This window comes from Lissotriton helveticus, chromosome 2_1 (assembly GCF_964261635.1).
Source record: "Lissotriton helveticus chromosome 2_1, aLisHel1.1, whole genome shotgun sequence".
Classification (NCBI taxonomy): Eukaryota; Metazoa; Chordata; class Amphibia; order Caudata; family Salamandridae; genus Lissotriton; species Lissotriton helveticus.
The window spans coordinates 1,505,828,973-1,505,846,536 of NC_136059.1; the positions used below are offsets into that span (position 1 = coordinate 1,505,828,973).

Below are 17,564 nucleotides of genomic sequence, written 5' to 3' on the forward strand. Positions count from 1 at the left end.
TTTTTAACATTGCGGCGGGTGCTGCTTGAAGCAGCACCCGCCGCAATGTTAAAACTGCATGCAGTGCATTTGCATGCACAAAGCGGCAGGCACCGCGCGGTGCCTGCCGCTTCGTGCATGCAAATGCAGGGGGGTACCATACGTACCCCCCATGTGCACCCACACCCCCCCTTCATCCGGGGGGCCCGCAACGGGCCCCTAAAGAAAAGACCGTATGCCTTTTCGTGGCGGCATTGCTGCCGCGGAAAGGCATGTCCCAAGGCTAATCCTAATATGGCTGGCGGTGTCTGATAGACACCGCCACCATATTAGAGCTTTTCCGCCGCGGTCTGAAGGCGACCGCGGCGGAAAAGCGGCGGACGGTCTCCCTGTCCGCCGATGACCCCCCAGCCATCCTAATCTGGCGGGGGGGTCTTTACAAACAACGCAGCGGTGAATCCGCATCCTCCGGGCCGGCGGTGGCCTCCGCCGGCCCGGAGGATGCGGATTCACCGCAATCATAATCTGCCCCTATATTAGGTCTATCCAAGTCTTGATAAGACTGTGTGAGACTTCATAAGACTGAGTACAAAGCCAAATCACATGGCTTATGTGAGACAGAATTTGAATTTCATGTCAACCCATATAGGTTTATCAAAATTAAAATCATTACAGCAGGCAAAAAGTGATCAGTTAATACATTATTAATTAGCTTAATCAAAATAAACACAGTCATAACCTGCAAGAGGACTAACACATGGTCAGGCTCTGAATCAAATCAATAGCCAGACCTAAATATAAAGCAAACAAACAGGCTACGACAGACAGAGTCTGTTTAAAGGGCAAAGAAAGTCTTTTACATATCCCAAAAATGTAATCTTTTATAGGGTTTAGAAAAGCCAAACACATGCATGGTGAGCTATGATGTAATAGGGTTGAACTAGCAATGTGGCAGTCTAGTAAACCAATGAACATTCGAAAACATGAGATACATTAAAAAAGAGGCATCTATAAACACCTTCTTTTCTGCATATTAATTAATAAGGTGTGTATGGGAAATTAAGGAGCTTTTATCACATTGATATACTACAGAACTACAATAGACAGTTCACAGAAATGGCTTGAGCTAAGCATTTCGAAAGTTAGAAAAGAGAGACATCCTTAGCATGGCTTCCTTGTAAGGAACGCACATATGTACAAATTATGAATACAGAGACCCTGGCGTAGTCTTTTTTTTGCTGATTTTCTGAAATTGAAAAGCACTCAGAGACATGCTTGTGTAAAGGCTCATTCACATCAAATAAAAGTGTACATTTTTTTAATTCTTATGTATATGAATGTCAATGTACGATGCTTGAGGCCTAGTCAGGCTAACTAAAGCACATCTAAATTAGGCATCATTTTCTAATTTGTAAAAACGCCCCTACAATCATAAATGCAAGAGGAGCAAAGACTCAAAGTGGCAAAGTGTTTTATGCTCCATGAGGCGATTCTTTCCACGTCAAATGGCTGTATCTAGTGTCTCTCCACCCACCATGCTGCATGATGACTTTTGAGTTTGTTTTTCACTTAACTAATTCACAACTTTCTTCAGCTGACAAAATGGTTAGCAATTACAATTTAAATTATAAAATCCAACGTTAAACTGTTCAATGATACCAATCAATAGGCCAGGAGCTCATCTTTTAACAGTTTGTTACTGGCACAAATATATTCAGTGGAGCAGTACTCTGGTCCATCTCTTTCCTTTTCACAATAAAATCTGGAAGACATGTCATGCATGCCGGTTACTTGTGCACTGTTTGGTGGATAGTAGGAATTCAGATTTCCGAATCCAGGGGCTGCATTACACATGCAGCACACTCTCCTTCATTGCGCCGGGCGCACCTTTCAAAAGTTGCACCCGGCGCAATGAAGGAAAGTGGGCCGAATTATGGGGATTGTGCTGCCCCCACGGCAGCCGCTTACTCGTGCTGCCCTGGGGGCACCGCATTCTTGCGAAATACGGAATGTCTGCTTTACGGCCGCTCTGTGTTTCACTGTGAAGGTGACAACCCACCTGCACCTTTGAAGGGGATTAGAGATCCCCTTGCAGGTGGCTGCTGTCAGTGGCTCCGCCCACCTGTAAGGGGATGTCTGGAGGTCCATGGGACCACCCTTACACCTTCAAAGGGCTGCTCTCAGGAGGCGCACTGACAGTGCACCTCCTGAGGTCTTCTTTGCCTCTGCGCCCGCATCGGTAATACGGCATGGCCACAGGGCACAGGGATGTCCTCCCATGCAAATGAGGGAACGCCCCCTGCCGATAGCACTGGCGCTTTATGTGCACCAGCGCTATTGGCATTACAGAAGGGGCCGCACAAGCGTCTACTGCCCCTTCTGTAATACCAAAGTGCCCAGGAGCACGCAAAGCAGGCACAAACACCCGTTGCACCCGGGGCACTTTATGTAATACACCTGCAGGTGTCTTATCTAAACCAGAACAGCAGTTTTTGGTCCCAATGTTGGGCATGGGAGGGTGGTCTATAGTAAAGTTGGCCTTCTGGCCAGGATATGACCCACAAAGTGCTTGCTTAGTGAATGGGAGATACATTTTGCTAAGTGCTGGGACCAGAATCATACATAAATGTTTAAAAAAACAGGTCAGTCCCTGGTAGGAGTGGTGGACCACCCTCTGCCTAGAAGCACCAAACTCAAATAAATATATACTGTTCTTGTGAGGATGAAGATGTAATAAATGGCAATGTCCATTATTGTTGAGGTTGAAAATTAGCATCTAGTATATGCTACCAAGATCTTTTATGCCATCCCAGCTACTGCTAGGTGTCACCTGTTGTAGGACAGCACAAACACATAATGTGGGCTCTGGGTCAGCCCACTGCTTACCATCGGTTTGCTGTCATGTAACTTATATCTGCATATTTCTTATTCAATAGTTTCCCTTCTCCAGTTACGTTTGTCCCTCTCCTCGAGCATACATTTTTGTATCTTCCTTTTGATTGATGGCTTGTATCCTTACACTGCTCACCTTCAAGGAACTACTTTTATATTTTGATTTTAGAAATCCATGAGAGTGCATGTGTTTTCTTGTTCTCTTCAATGTGTGCTTCTTCCCCCACCAGATCCCCCTCACTCCTGCACTCTCTGTGCTGCTTAGTCCTTCCCTTAACTCGTCCACTGCTTCTCCCAATACACACAGTCCAGCTTTGCAGCTTTTTACAATTTCTTTGTCACCCTCCATACTCTTCCACTGCTCCCTCGACCCCCTGCTCCCTGCTGCTCCACACCCTCTGTCCTGGCATTCAGGGCCGGACTAGCTACCGGGCAGTTGTGTGTGCTGCCGAGCTGGGGGCTAATTTCTCTGTGGTGTGGGCTTATTTCGTTGATGGGGACTTGCGTGCGCTTTGAAATAAAAAAAGCAAAACGAATTTTGTTTTGCACACACAGGTCCCCAACAAAGAAATCATCCCCCTGCTCGGCAGGTCACACAACTGCCCGGTAGCCAGTCCGGCCCTGCTGGCATTGACAAGTAAAAAAAAGATCATCCTACCCGCTCCTCCGTTGCTTCCCTGCCCTCTACACCACAATTTCTTTACTTAATTTGTTATGTCTTTTTTAAGGGTCCGGCAGATGCAATTTGATGTCAGGCGGCTCTTTCTTTGTTTGGTGTTTACAAGCACATTTAATTTATTATTTTGTTTGCTGCTTGAAGAAGGGTGAAGATATAACCAAGCTACAGCAGATCTTACCAGGTCAGAACAGTTGCATCATAATGGTGGATCCTTGCTTTGCTCTTTTTTTGTGGAGCCGATAAAATGGCTAAAATGTGAAGCTTGGATGGGTTGGTGCAAATTCTATACTCCTAAATATGAAAGTGTTGATACCAAGACTGCAGTGAATTAATTAGCTGTCCCTTTCTTAGAAAGTATCGACCCGTTCCAGAAGCATTTTGAATAGCTTGCCTCTGACCGACTTTTCTGTTGGCTCAACAATGTTTACTAGCAAGGATTGGCAAAGGCAATAGGTCTCGCCTTTGCGAGCTCTACTGGCTTTGTCAATATTTTTTAGCCATGTTGCAGAGCAGCGTGACCTCTGTGTAACATGGCTATAAGTAAAGAAAATGAAAGTGCAGCCGCGGTCGGTAGTGGGTGTACCTGCAGGGCAGTGACGTGGGGAGTGGGAGGGGCAGGGTGGGGGGTAGTAATGTATGCATTACAGAGTTTTACAGGTAAGTAAACATATACATAAATAAAACTAATTTTGTTGCCCTCACTGCATCGCATTTGGGGATGCAAACAGAAATTTACACCTCTATATACAAGCATTTTTTTCACTATAGATATGTATCTATCTTTGTGTATTTGTATAAACATGTAAAATAATTATGTTGTTGAGAGAAAAAATAATAATAAATACATAAAAATCATCTTTGGTCTACATGTACATACTTCCATTGTGCATCTATGTACCTTCCAAGTACTTGGATCTGTGTGTCTGTTACTTTTCTCCAGAAAAAGCATATCCAATGCACTACCCTATTTCTCATCCTTTGCCTCTATCAATATCTTTAATCTACATATACTTACCTCCTTTATGTATCTATATACTTTCAATGTAATTATGGATCTATATGTTTATCACTTTCTTCTAATTTAGCATTTCCAATGCACTACCCTATTTCTAAGCCTATACTTCGCTCAATATATCTTCTAGCCCAACCTTCTGACTCATCTGAAACTTCTTCTACTACTCCATCCAATGCACTACCCTATGTCTAATCCTATACATCTATCAATATATCCTCTACATCTACTCTCTCATTTATCCCAAACCCCATACCACTACTATGATTGCCAAAATAACCCTTTCTAGACTCTCTCCTACTCTACCCCTCCTTGCATCATCTGACACCTCTTTTACTATACCGATCTCCTAAAACAAACCTTTCTAAACTCTTTCCTCTGAGTCCTCCCCTCCAAAACTCGTTTTTACTCATCCAAAAGCCTCCTCCTATTGCTAAGACCTAAAAAAAAAAAGAAATCTTTCACTCTTTTATCCCTCCACTATCCTTTTCAATCGAAATTAACAGACTAACATGTTCACTTCTCAAATCCATAATAAACTATACTAATATACTACCCAAAAAACTGAATAACATATCCACTACTCAAATTACTTCATATTTTTTGACTAGACTAATTTTCAACAGTAATCCTTTATGGGTTCCTGAGTGGCGTGCTACTCGCCAGAAAAGCGATTCAACACCCATCAGGGGTAACAAGTGCTATATGAATGCAAATCTTTCTTCCCCTTTTATCCATCCGCTATCCTTCTCACTCCAAGTAACTGACTAATATCCACCACCGAAATTACTTCATATTTCACCATATTAATTCACCACTAATCCTTTGTAGGCTTCCTGAATAGCGTGCGTCAACAAGCGCTATATAAATACAAACCTTTGTCCTCCTCTATCCTTCTGCTATCATTCAAAATCCAAATAACTGACTAACCTATCAACTACTTAAAATGTACTTGCATGTTTGACTATACTAATTCAACACTAATCCTCTATGGGTCCCGGAGTAGCGTGCTACTCGTGGAAAAAGCGCTTCGACGCCTTGTCAGGGGTAGTAAGTGTTATATAAATGCAATTACAATACAATACAATTTAAAACCTAAATCTTCCAAAAGCAGTTTGGAGTGACCAGAAAAAGAAAACAAGCATTGTCCATGCAATAGGTCTCACAAGTGTGAGATTTTGAGCAACTGGCATTGTAATTTACAATACCAAATTATCAAAGTTTCTAAAATGCGAGACCTTTTGCTTCGCAAATGCTTGTTGTTTACAAGGCCCCATGCTATGCTTTCCCGTTAATAGAGGGCACACCCCTTTCTTTAAAAGAGCTGTGTCTAAAGAAAGGACTGGCCACTATTAAAGTGAAAGTGTGGTATGGGGCGTTTTTACCAAAAAAGCATGTGTTTGTCAAGTTGACAAACAAATGCTTTTTTTTTTGTAAAAGCGTTCCATGAAAACGCGCTTGGCCCGCTGAATGCCTGAATGTTGCAGGAAAGCATGTAGTGCCTGCAGTAGGAGAACCGCATTAAAATAGTGCTTACAGACTAAATAAGACGTACTGTCTAACAACCGAAGTAAAAGGGCCAGACCTCATGGGAGGTTACAAATGAAGACAAGGCGTTACTAAGGAGGGACTAACACGCCTATTAACTAATCAGAAGCCACCATTTACGAAGGACAATGACACAAGCCAATGACAAATATGGGTGGAGAGTGGACAGGGCTTCAAGTCCATACTCCAATACACCATGCCTCGCAAATCAGCGCATGTGCTGCCCAGGATTGACTTAACCAGTTTCACTGACAAATGAAGACAAAAGAAAAAGACAGTGACAAAGAATCCAACCAGTAAGTAATGGATCTTTCTGAGTCCTTTTTAGAGTTGTTTTTAAAACAATAGACTGACAAGTGACTGTGCATGTGCTGTCTCAGGTGAGACCTAAACATGGTTCCCGTTTATTAGTAAAATAAGAGGTTTAACCCTTTAAGGTGAAGTTTGTACGTGGAATGGTCATGCACACTGGTCCCTCAGTATGAGGCCTAAATCTATATGTTTTGTGCCATTATCTTCCATCAAGTTGATTGTTGAGGAGGCGGAGATGTAGAGGGTAGTATAACCTCACCACCCCCTTCCGCTTCAAAATGTGGGCCCTCAGTGGTACCATTCTACTGATGTCAAACACCCCACCTTCACAAATCCCGCATTTGCCCCTTCCATGAAAATGGCGGGATAGGGGCTAGAAATATTTGTCGTCATGTCTGGGCACAGGAGTGGCTTTATTCTCAAGTGGGTTCGCCTCAAAGAAAGGTGGAATTTGAAAGGGTGTGATTGATAGTGACGTCATGAAGACCGAAGAACCTACCAAGGCAGGACCCAGTTCACTTAAAATGTATTCGACTGTAAACATTTAATGCAAATTGATAACCTTGGCGTGTGGCCTCGTCTATAAAATGAGAAACTCGTGACGCAGAACATATGTGGTGAAGGAATGATGAGTGAAAGCATAACATTTCTCTTATGCTATGTCCATAGATCTTCCCGAAAGAAGAGGTACGACCAGTAAGCGGTGCACAGTTAGAGACTGCGACCTGTTCAAGCTATGCGAGTTATGCTTTTTTCAGTCGTGATGAAGCTACTGTACCTGCCTACCTTCAACGCTATTCAAATTTCCTGAAAGTCACGTGAACATCTTTTTAATATGTCTGAATGGCAGATTATTTACTTAATATCTAGGTCAGTGGTTCTTAACCTTTTGACTTCTGTCGACCCCCAGTTAATCATTTCTGGAACCCGGGCCTCCCACTAACTCATTATTGGAATCAAGGGACTCCCACAGAGTCATTACTGGAGGGGCCCAGTAATAAGCATTTCCCATTATTTTAACCAGAAACAATACACACAAAAACAAGCATTTTTGGAAGAAATACACAAATTATTAAATGTTTTATTTAATTCACCAAATAATACATTAAAAAAAAAAAAATCCCGGAAGTGTGGAACTTTACTTGATTCAATTGAGGCCACTGATCGTCCGTACTATTTTCTGTGTGATGCACTTGCACTGCTTTCATGAATCAATCTTAGGATACTAACCTAATTTTTAGCCTCCAATTTCAAATTCCTTCACATTTACACAACTTTTTTTTAATTTTCAGCTTTACATTTTGCTTCTTTATTTCTATACACTTTATTAATCTGAGCAGGCTTGGCGAACCCCCATCGGTCCCCGGACCACAGGTTCAGAGCCACAAATCTAGGTTATGAAAGTAATAATAGAAATAGTATTTTCCGGTTTTTATGCTGCCTTATTTGATTGCTCAACCCACACTTCCTGTGTATCATCAACCTTTAGCAGACTTTGTTAAATGCATATAACGAAGGCTATATAAACACTATATAGATGCAATGCAAAATAGGAATCTGTACTCCTTACACTCTACAATGCTACTATTTCTGCCAGGTAAAGTGTTTTTTTGCTTAAAGAAAATTGATTTTGCTGAATAAATGCTTAATGAAATATTAATCCGTTGTATTGTTTTTTTTTTACTGTGTGGTCGGGGTAAGTGACAAATCTGTAAAAGTAATTCAACAGCGTACAGTAACACTCAGCTTGAATATTGTGGTCCAATGATCCTGCTGCCACATTTCGGAATACTGTAACATGTCAGGAGTACTTGCCTTCAGGGATGGATGCAAGTGTAGTATGATGAACCTGGGTGTGACATGGAAGATGTGGTATTTTTGTGGGAGGGTTGTGGCTGTTGTAGGTAGGATGCAGGCCTAGCCTATAGACTAAATGGCAGCGCTTGCTGGGGGACGATTGGTTGAAACTGGGCTTGGCATGAGGGTGAGAAGAACCAACAGAGCAGGTTTAGGGCGGGAAGATTTTCTCTCATGTGGTTCAGCCTGGTATGAGCTCTTCATGACATGAGACGGGACCCTCGGGATGGACCAGCAATAGGTTTGTTTACGTTTCGAGGGTCCTGATTGTCCAAGGCTCGCGGGCCTCTCACCACTTTGGCAGCTTGTAGAAAGGCTGGAAGTGGGAGATAGCAGACGGGAACCAGGATTGTCTGGACTCCTGCAGGGCATTTAGGGATATCCACTCCAGTGGGCAATACATGGCACATCCTCACTTTTAGGGCTAGGGTGGATGCAATGGGGCAGGTATGACTTCACTCCACACCTAGATGGTGGAATCTTCCCATGGGTGTTAATCCACTGACTCAAAGTCAGGGATCTTGGGTGCTGCCTGATTATTGGGTGGATCCAACGTTTGGGCCCAGGGGCGCTGAACCCTCTCTGACACATATTTGCCTCTGTTGTTGCCTCTTCTCATGTTCTCTGCACCCTACGAGTAACACGAGATCCTTAGGGGTTCCTGTGATTACAGATGGATGTTCCCTTTGAGTAAAAGTGACCCTTTCCCTAATGCCTGGCTATCTGAGTGGCTGAGGGTGATGTCTATAAATAGGTTAAAATTCATTACAGATTTCCATGTGGCCAGCATGACTGCCTTTGTTGAGTCACCACTGACAACAAGGGTTAGAAAACACACTTATGAACTATTAACCAGTTGACACAAAGAGGCTAATACAATAGGAGTTATTGATATGTAACTAATAAGCTTATTTTCTACTGAGGATTCCAGAGTGTTTGCTTTGGAGAGCAGGAGCAACGAAAGGCACAGTCGTGTTTTTTCCCCAAACTTTGGGTTATTCTGGGGCTATCCAGTCCAGTAGATATGAGGAGAGGAGCCAGAGTGCCATTCACAGTGTAACATGTTCCTGGGGCCTCCCCCTCTGGCTCATGCCTGGTAGAACTTTCCTTACCGCTCTCAAAATGTCAGACCAGGAAGGAGTTCCATCTAACCTTCTCAGGATCCTGAAGAGCTGTCCTTCTGCCTTCTCTCTATCCCAGGCAGTTGACCCGGATAATGCAGGGCTGGGTCCATTATGAAGGACTCTGCACTTATCCTCTGCAGGAGAGCACGTTTCAAGGGCATCACCTCTCCATGTTGTGGATACCCATGGGGAGGAGTATTGAGGCTTGCCAGTCTTTAGTTCAGGAGGAATTTGGAGAGACATTTGTTCTCCATCAGCAAGATTAGCAGATGCTAAATATAAATCATGTGTATATGTCTTCTGCAAATAAACAATGAGTCCACTTCGCAGCCAGATTCCCTCTGGGCATGGCCTTTCTTTTTTCTAATCAAACCAGACAACATTATTTTTCAGCTGTTTTTGTAAAAGTGATGATATTACAGTATTTTTGAAGTAATAAATGTACCTAATATTGTATTTCTGTGGCCAGTGGCCCTAACCTCGCCTGAGAGAGGCACCCCCTGTCGATTTAGAGAAATCCTACCTCTGCTTTTCCTCTGTGTCCTGCGACGTCCTAAGGAACAGCCACTGTGAAGAAGAAAGGTGTGCCTTTCACTGGACAAACATGGAGAGTTTTGTATGCAAAAATAATGACCGTAGTTAGGCCTAGGACCAAAATGGACATCTATAGACTGTAAAATAAATCTATTTGGATCACATTCTAATTGCCACAGCTGGCCGCATCAGGAAAAGCAATATACAAGGTGTATAGCAATAAAGGGAATCCACTATGGGCAACCTTCAAACCAGTGGCAACTTGCCTACATGAATTCCTGAAATTTCAAGCCAGAGTAGAATGGCACACGGTTCACACTACTAAGATGTTGCAAATCACATCATATCTTGTGAATGATATCAATAGCAATGAACAAGGGAATGGAGAAGAACAACAAAACCACCCATTGGTCAATTCAAATAGATAAAGTAGCTTTGTAGTTAAGGACCTTGAAATTGTGGACAGGCCTCTTTCTTTTGCAGAATTTCAAGACCTGCACTCACTCAACAACACGAAATTCTACAGATTCCTTCAATTTAAAACTAAAATACCCAAACTGCGCTGAGTGAGGCCTCCACACCTATCTATCCTAGTCAACAAAATTAGCAAATTTGGACAATTAGCATCGAAAATGTACAAGATTATCAAGGCAAATGATTAGAATAAACTGCCTACTGCAAATGGAACAGTTTAATAAGTGCCATACACAGACCTCCCTTTACCAATGAAGTCAGGCGGGACATCTACCCTAACACTTGCCAAAAACAAAACAATTCCTTCGCTCTCCCACTCTAACCTTTTCTTGCTCCGTCAAACCTTTTGGACTCTAGCTAAATTAGCCAAATTAGGGGCTGATACGGTCTGACAAATGCTGGCGCTCTCAAGATGAAGTAGGCTCTTCAGCTGCCAATGTATGCACCCTCCTTGTGGCCTTATTGGTGTGAGAGAGCACAAGTTTGGGAAAAAAATGTATAAGTACGCCATATTTACAAGCACGTAGTTAGTTTAAACATGTTTTGCACACGAGTGTTTTATATCCAGGAGTGAAATATACAGAGTGGTTTATATTCAGTAGTGAAATGTATAGAATGTTAAGTAGAGTAACTATAATTATAACGGTGTGAGATTAATGTAGAAATGTTGGAATATATGTGAAAACCTCATGTTCTCATGTTAAAAGAATCATGTCCGAATTAAATGTAACTTTAAAATCCAGTATAATGTGTAGGCCTTAGGGCAATTCACAGCAAACCTGAACGTGCTGCTAAATTAATGTGAGATAAGGTTGACATGGTTCTTCCAAATGTACTATTGAACTTAGGGTTAAAAGTATATGCTTTATAGATGTGTTATTTTAGAAACGTATGCTAGTTAAGAATGTTTGCTGTTTAAATCAAGTTAACGTTTTAAGAGTGCAGGGACCTGCTGCATGTAAATCAAGTAGGCCAGAGGAGATAATGTCATGTCGTGTAAATCGTCATGTGCTCGTTAGAGAAGAGGTCGCGAGGTGTCCAGCACCGAGCTTTGAGAGTGTTTTACGACTTAAGATATGGTGGAGTCTGGAATTTGAGGCCCACTGCAGGACGAGCTGTATGCAGGTGCGAGGGTCCTAATCAGCTCGAATGAAAGGGACTTTGTTCAGTGGCGCCTTGCGCAGGCCTGTAGGAGTTTCCAGGAATTTCAGGGGGTATCAGCGCACTGGAGAAGAAGCCTGGGAACCAAGGTCAACTTTAACGAGGGTCTTCAAGAGTACCATCATGGAGTTTGCCGCACAAAGATGTACCACGTGAGGGGCGTCCCAAGGGGCGTTTCTATTGAAAATGTGATTTGGTATTAGGGAAAGAGACCCGGGAAGAGAGCAGAGCAGATGATTTTGGGAGCCTAAGGAAGCGGATGGGTAGGCAGATAGGCTGATCAGGAGAGACCCATTATCAGAGAAGAGACAAAGAGAAGTGCGTGATCTTCTTAGGAAGTCACCACGGCTGACACCTAGAGGGTTAAGATCTTGCTAAGTAGGGATGTCACTTAGTATAGCGTAGGGACAGACTAACCTTAATTTTCTTTTCTGTAATGACTTTGAGATTGCAACTTATTTCTATTTTGACAACCCTTATGGTTTTTGAGCTTGTACTTATTATTTTGTTCTTCAGACTTAGATTATTCAAGAAGTTCATGTTTATAGTGATACCAATTTACCTTTTGAATCTCATTTTGAGAAGTTTGTATCTTCAGTTATCTTTGACTTTATATTAAATCTTTAAAACTAAAATTTGGTCAGTGGTCATTTAGCGTGGTGTAAGTTCTTAAATTGATTGACTTATTGCGAGATTACCTTTTACTCAACGACAGGTACCAACGATTCAGTCGACATAGTTTGGGATTTGGTAAGATAATTAGTAACCAGTAATCCCGCGTTAGCAGTTGGTAGCAGAGTGAGGATGGTTATCTTCTTGAGGAAGGTAATCTAGAGAGGTTAGTTTACCCCAAGGCCCGAGACGTCGAGAGACGAGCAGCGGAAGAATCGTGTGCCGAAAGGTGCAGACGGTGCGAGAAAAGCAGCAGTATCGGAGAGTGAGTATAAAAAGGGTCATGCGTGAACAGATTGCGGTGTTTTGTGTTGTATTTGTATTGTAATGTCTTGCGGAGTTGAATGCCTGTAGTGTGAATGAGAGAAGGTTGTGAGCGCGCGCAACCTGGTAAGCTGGTAACCTGGTAAACGGGTGAACTGGTGAAATCTTAAGTTCAGGCCAGAGCTTAAGTGGTTTTGGGTGTATCGAACATCCAGGGTAGTTGTCGACCATAGTACGGAGGTCACGAGGTACCATTGACCGCCGTGGATCCAAGATAGGGGGAGTGTAAGAGTGAGTGTATGAGTAACGGACGCTGGTCGAAAGTTACTGTGTGTGAGTAACCTATCGGAGAAGGCGATTGTCTGGAAGTAAACGGAAAGACATTTCGCCAAGTTAAGGTGACAACTACAGAAAGACTGTGGGCGTACAGTCAAAGAAAGGTGATCGCTTGGACGGAAGTAATCATTTTTCAGAGTATGAATGGGATGCGTGCATGACCGAGGAGACGAGCTGAGAAAGGAGGGGAACTGCTGCGAAGGGGGACGGGTGACGTCGGCTAGAGCCGCGCTCTGATTGAGCGGTTGGTGTGACGTTAGCTAGAGCCGCGCTCTGGTTGGGCGGCTAGAGTGACGTCGGAGGAAAGTCGCGTACGGATAGGCCAGTTAGTGAGAACGGCGCTGAGATTGGTGGAGTGTCATCAGGAAGTAAACAAACGCGGAGAAAAGAGAAATCATGAAGTGTTTTAAGTGTTTGAAAGGGATTTTTAAACGTAAACGAAGTGAACATTATTACGGGGAAGAGGCTCCGCCGGAGGGTACGCCAGCTCATTATATGGCAACGAATGTGGGGCTGCATACCATATTATGGATTGGGGCTTGGAATAAGCTTACGGAAGGAAATGAGGAAATGCAGTTCCCGAGGTACGGGACGTTTAAATTAGAGGTGTTACATCGGCTAAAAGCAACCATGTCCTCATTGAAACCCTCGCCCAGACCAACACAGTTTGAGGCTCTTAATGCATGGATTAAGGCTGCACACGACCGAAATTTGAACAGGCGTCAACAAAGGCTGACGCGATCGGTAAGGGCAGTGCGAGATTCCAAATGGGATGAGGAGGAAAAGCGTTGGAGAGTACAGACTATTGAGGTGGAGAAAATGTATCCGATGAGGGAGGTGTCAGGAGGAGGAAACCTCATGGAAGAAGACGAGGAAAGCGAGTCGGAGGACAATCTGATAAACAGATTGTTAATGGATAGACCACCTCCGAGAGTGGGGTTAATAGAAGATAGAGGGCTCGCAAGGGAAGATGGAAATGACATAGAGGGATATACACCACTCCCTATATCGGAATGGACACCTATCAAAGGCGGAGAAACACCTCCAAACAACACTGTACAGAGTGTAGTGGGAAGGTTTGTGGTGCAGAAAACGCCAACCACAGAAAGGGTTGAGTCTGTGGGATTGCCAGACGCTCTTCAAGTGCCTGTTACCATAGGACCCATAGTTTCGATCTATAATTCTGAGAGAGATAGAGGGGAACAACAAAGGCAATTGGATAGGGAAAGGATTGAGATGGAAAGGAGGAATAATGTGACAAATGCATGGAAACAATTGCCAGGTTCGGTAACATGGAACACCCCATTAGACACAACTGTCGGTCCCAATTCAGAACAGGGAGGTCCGAGAGGACCAATGGATCTAAGGGGACCACGGCCAAGATCTTTTTCAGAGTTAAGAGCTGATTTGAGGGAATGGGACGGGTCCATAGTATCTCCAAGTAACAGGACAAGAACAGAACCAGAGTGGGAAAACAGGGGTAACGGGACTGTATCTCATTGCGGGGCCAGCGAAAGCAGTCAGGGCCGGGAAGGCCAAAGTCAAGAGAATAGAGGGGATGCATGTCCTACAAATCAGAGAGAACAGCCGGAACAAAATACTAGGATTGTAGAATGTGAGGAAATGTCCCGTCTCTGGGGGAAAGGAGGAGATGAGGCGGTACGGGCTTTTCAGAATAGGTTTAGGTGCCTTCATCATACACTTGGGGAAGACGTTCAACATTGGAGAAAGGAGAACAGCGATAGGTCCCGCCACGCCTCGAATAATCAGGAATCACAGGGAAGTAGGGAAGAAAGAGGGAGTAATGGAACATCTTACCCTGCATCCCGTGAAACTAGTCAGGATGGGGAGAGAGGTGCTATGAGGCATGAAGGAGTGTTTCACCACCCACCCCGAGAAGATGGAAAGGCATGGGACCTAGAGAGATGGGAACAGGGGAGGACTCCCTATAACTCACCAATACCTAAACGGAGATCTCGGAGCTGGGATGGGAGAGATGCGGATGGAGGAGCTAAATTGAGTGTCTTGAAAGCTGAAATTAAGGCAAAAAGGCTTGATGTTACTAGTTTAAAATCAGATGTTGACGAGATAATAGATGGAACATTACCTTTGGAAAGGATAGAATTGTATGAACAGGATGAGTTATTGTTCATGGCAAAGGATATTACTAGGAAAGCTAGAGCGTTTCATGAGAAATTGACTGATTTGGCAGACAGGTATGCCGTGGATTTATCTAGGACAAGGGCATTACAGAGTAACCACAGATTACAGTACGCAGACCAGGATCTAGATGAGAAGAGAACTACTGGATTAAAAACACACATAAGAGAGCTGGTATCAGGGATAAGAGTGTGGAGAGAACTGGATAAATGGGAAGAAAGGTGGTCGAAAAAGGGCACAGTTAGACGAAGTGCAAATGTGATGACCCCCGAGGGAAGGGTAATGCACATGGAGGCATTCCCTTTGCGAGAAATATCAAACGGAAATTATGTACATGTGCCCTGGAGTAGAGGAGATTTAGCTGCATTTACCAACTCATTTCCGAAGTTGCGGGACAATCCAGTAGAGTGGTATAAGCAGGTAGAAAGGTTTGTTAAAATTTCGAAGGTATTGTGGATTGATTTGAACACGTTGTTTGACATCGTGGTCCCATCTGATCTGTGGACCCCGTGCAAGACTAGTGTTGAATGGCCAAATACTGAACCAGTGAGGGATGCTCGGACTAATGGACCGTCCGAGATTGTCATGCAAAAGTATGAAAGGGTAATAGCATGGCTGAAAGATAAGTTACCACCACAGGACATAGATTGGGTAAAAATAGACCGAACAAGGCAGGAACCCAAGGAGACAGTTCACGAGTTTTATGAAAGATTATTGAAAACATTCAAGCAATACAGTGGACTAGATGTAATGGATCCCAAAGATATAGGGCAGTTTGTGTCAAAGTTTGTCTTGGGGTTGAGACCTGATATTTGTTTGATGATACAGCAACATTTAATCTGTTGGCAGAACAAACCACTAGATGAGATTTTACGTTATGCGAGGTACTGCAGTGACGAGATAGATTCTAAAGCCAAGAATCTAAAGGAGAAATTGATGGTGGTGCAAATGCAGTCCGCTGGGAAGGGTGGCCAGCAGAAACAGGGGATGGGACGAAAGCCAAACGGTCAGAATAAGGACAATGAGGAAGGGCAGAGACCTAGGATAGACTTTGCCACCTTAAAGAAAACGACTAAGTGTCATCAGTGTCACCAGGTGGGGCATTGGCGACGAGAGTGTCCCTTTAACCCTGAAAATGGAGAGCTGGAAGTAGAAGAGCAGGTCCAAGAAGTCCCAGTGCAAAAGGTGACAGTCCCAAGTAATAAGGTGGCCAAAGGGGGGACTTCGGCTCCACGGGCCCAGTTCCCACAGCCACCGAAGGTAGCGACAGGGGGTAAGGTCTTTAAGCAGATGCCTCTGTTTATCGAGGAAGAAAAGTGTTATTACATTGATCCATTGACAGGACAACGGGTGAGCAGTGAAGAGGATTGTACCCTTGGGGCAGTCCTAGAAGTGGATCAGAGAGGGCCATTTGTTGAGGCAGAAGTGGCAGGGTGTCCCACTACGTTCTTAGTGGACACTGGGGCTACTCGTTCGACTCTGAGATCAGCGGTGGTTCCAGACTTGCCGATGTCAGGGGAAACAATTCAGGTGGTAGGAGTCGCAAATAAAAGAATGACTAGTCCTTTGACAGAACCAGTGTCTGTGAAAATTGGAAACCACATGAACGAACATCAGTTTGTGGTTTGTGACTCGAGTCCGGTATGTCTGTTAGGAAGGGATTTGTTGTGCAAATTGAACTGCACCATATACTGCACCCCGCAAGGAGTGGAGGTACAGACTACCGACGAAGATGCTACTTTTAAGGTGGCCAATTCGAAATCATGTGTAGAACTATATCCTACTCTGACAATAGAAGATCTTCCCCAAGACCTACGAGATGCAGTGGCGTCAGAGGTATGGGATTTCACAGGAGAAGAAATAGGATTGATTAAGGGGGTAGAGCCGGTAAAAATTTTGGTAAAACCAAATGTTGAGTTTCCAAGAACGCCTCAATACAAATTGTCACAGGAAACGATTGCAGGAATAAAGCCTGTGATCGAGTCAATGATACAGCAGGGAATACTGAAAGAAATCGTGGGTAGTCCTTGTAACTCCCCGATTATGGGTTTGCAGAAACCTAGCGGGAAGTTTAGGATAGTTCAGGATTTACGAAAAATTAACAACATAGTCGTTTCATGTTGTCCCGTGGTACCGAATCCATCAGTGATATTGTTTCAAATACCATGTCAAGCAGAATGGTTCACAGTGATAGATCTTTGTCAGGCTTTCTTTTCAATCCCATTGGATGAAGAGAGCAGGTATCTTTTTGCTTTTAAAATGGAAGATCGCGTTTTAACATGGTGTCGAATCCCACAAGGATTCACAGATAGCCCATCCATCTTCAACCAGTTGTTGAAGAAGAATCTCGAAAATCTAGTACTGCCACAGAATTCGGTTCTGGTACAGTACATAGATGACCTACTTGTTGCGTCAGAGACAGAGGAAGCTTGTAAAGCAGATTCAATTGCCTTACTGAACCATTTAGCCGAAAATGGACATAAGGTATCTCCAAGCAAGTTGCAGTATTGTCTGACAGAAGTACAGTATTTAGGGCACCGGTTAGAGAAAGGAAAACGTA

General features: G+C 43.7%; 1 protein-coding gene across 1 annotated transcript in view; it reads left to right on the forward strand.

Moving 5' to 3' along the window:
* Window positions 1-8,082, forward strand: part of LOC144818720 (C-X-C motif chemokine 10-like) — an 87,144-nt gene extending 79,062 nt beyond the window's left edge. The window contains exon 4 of the mRNA XM_078676394.1: window positions 7,092-8,082. Coding sequence (XP_078532520.1) covers window positions 7,092-7,122 — 31 coding nt within the window. The 3' untranslated portion in view covers window positions 7,123-8,082. The remainder of the gene's footprint in view (window positions 1-7,091) is intronic.
* Window positions 8,083-17,564: the final 9,482 nt, after the last annotated feature.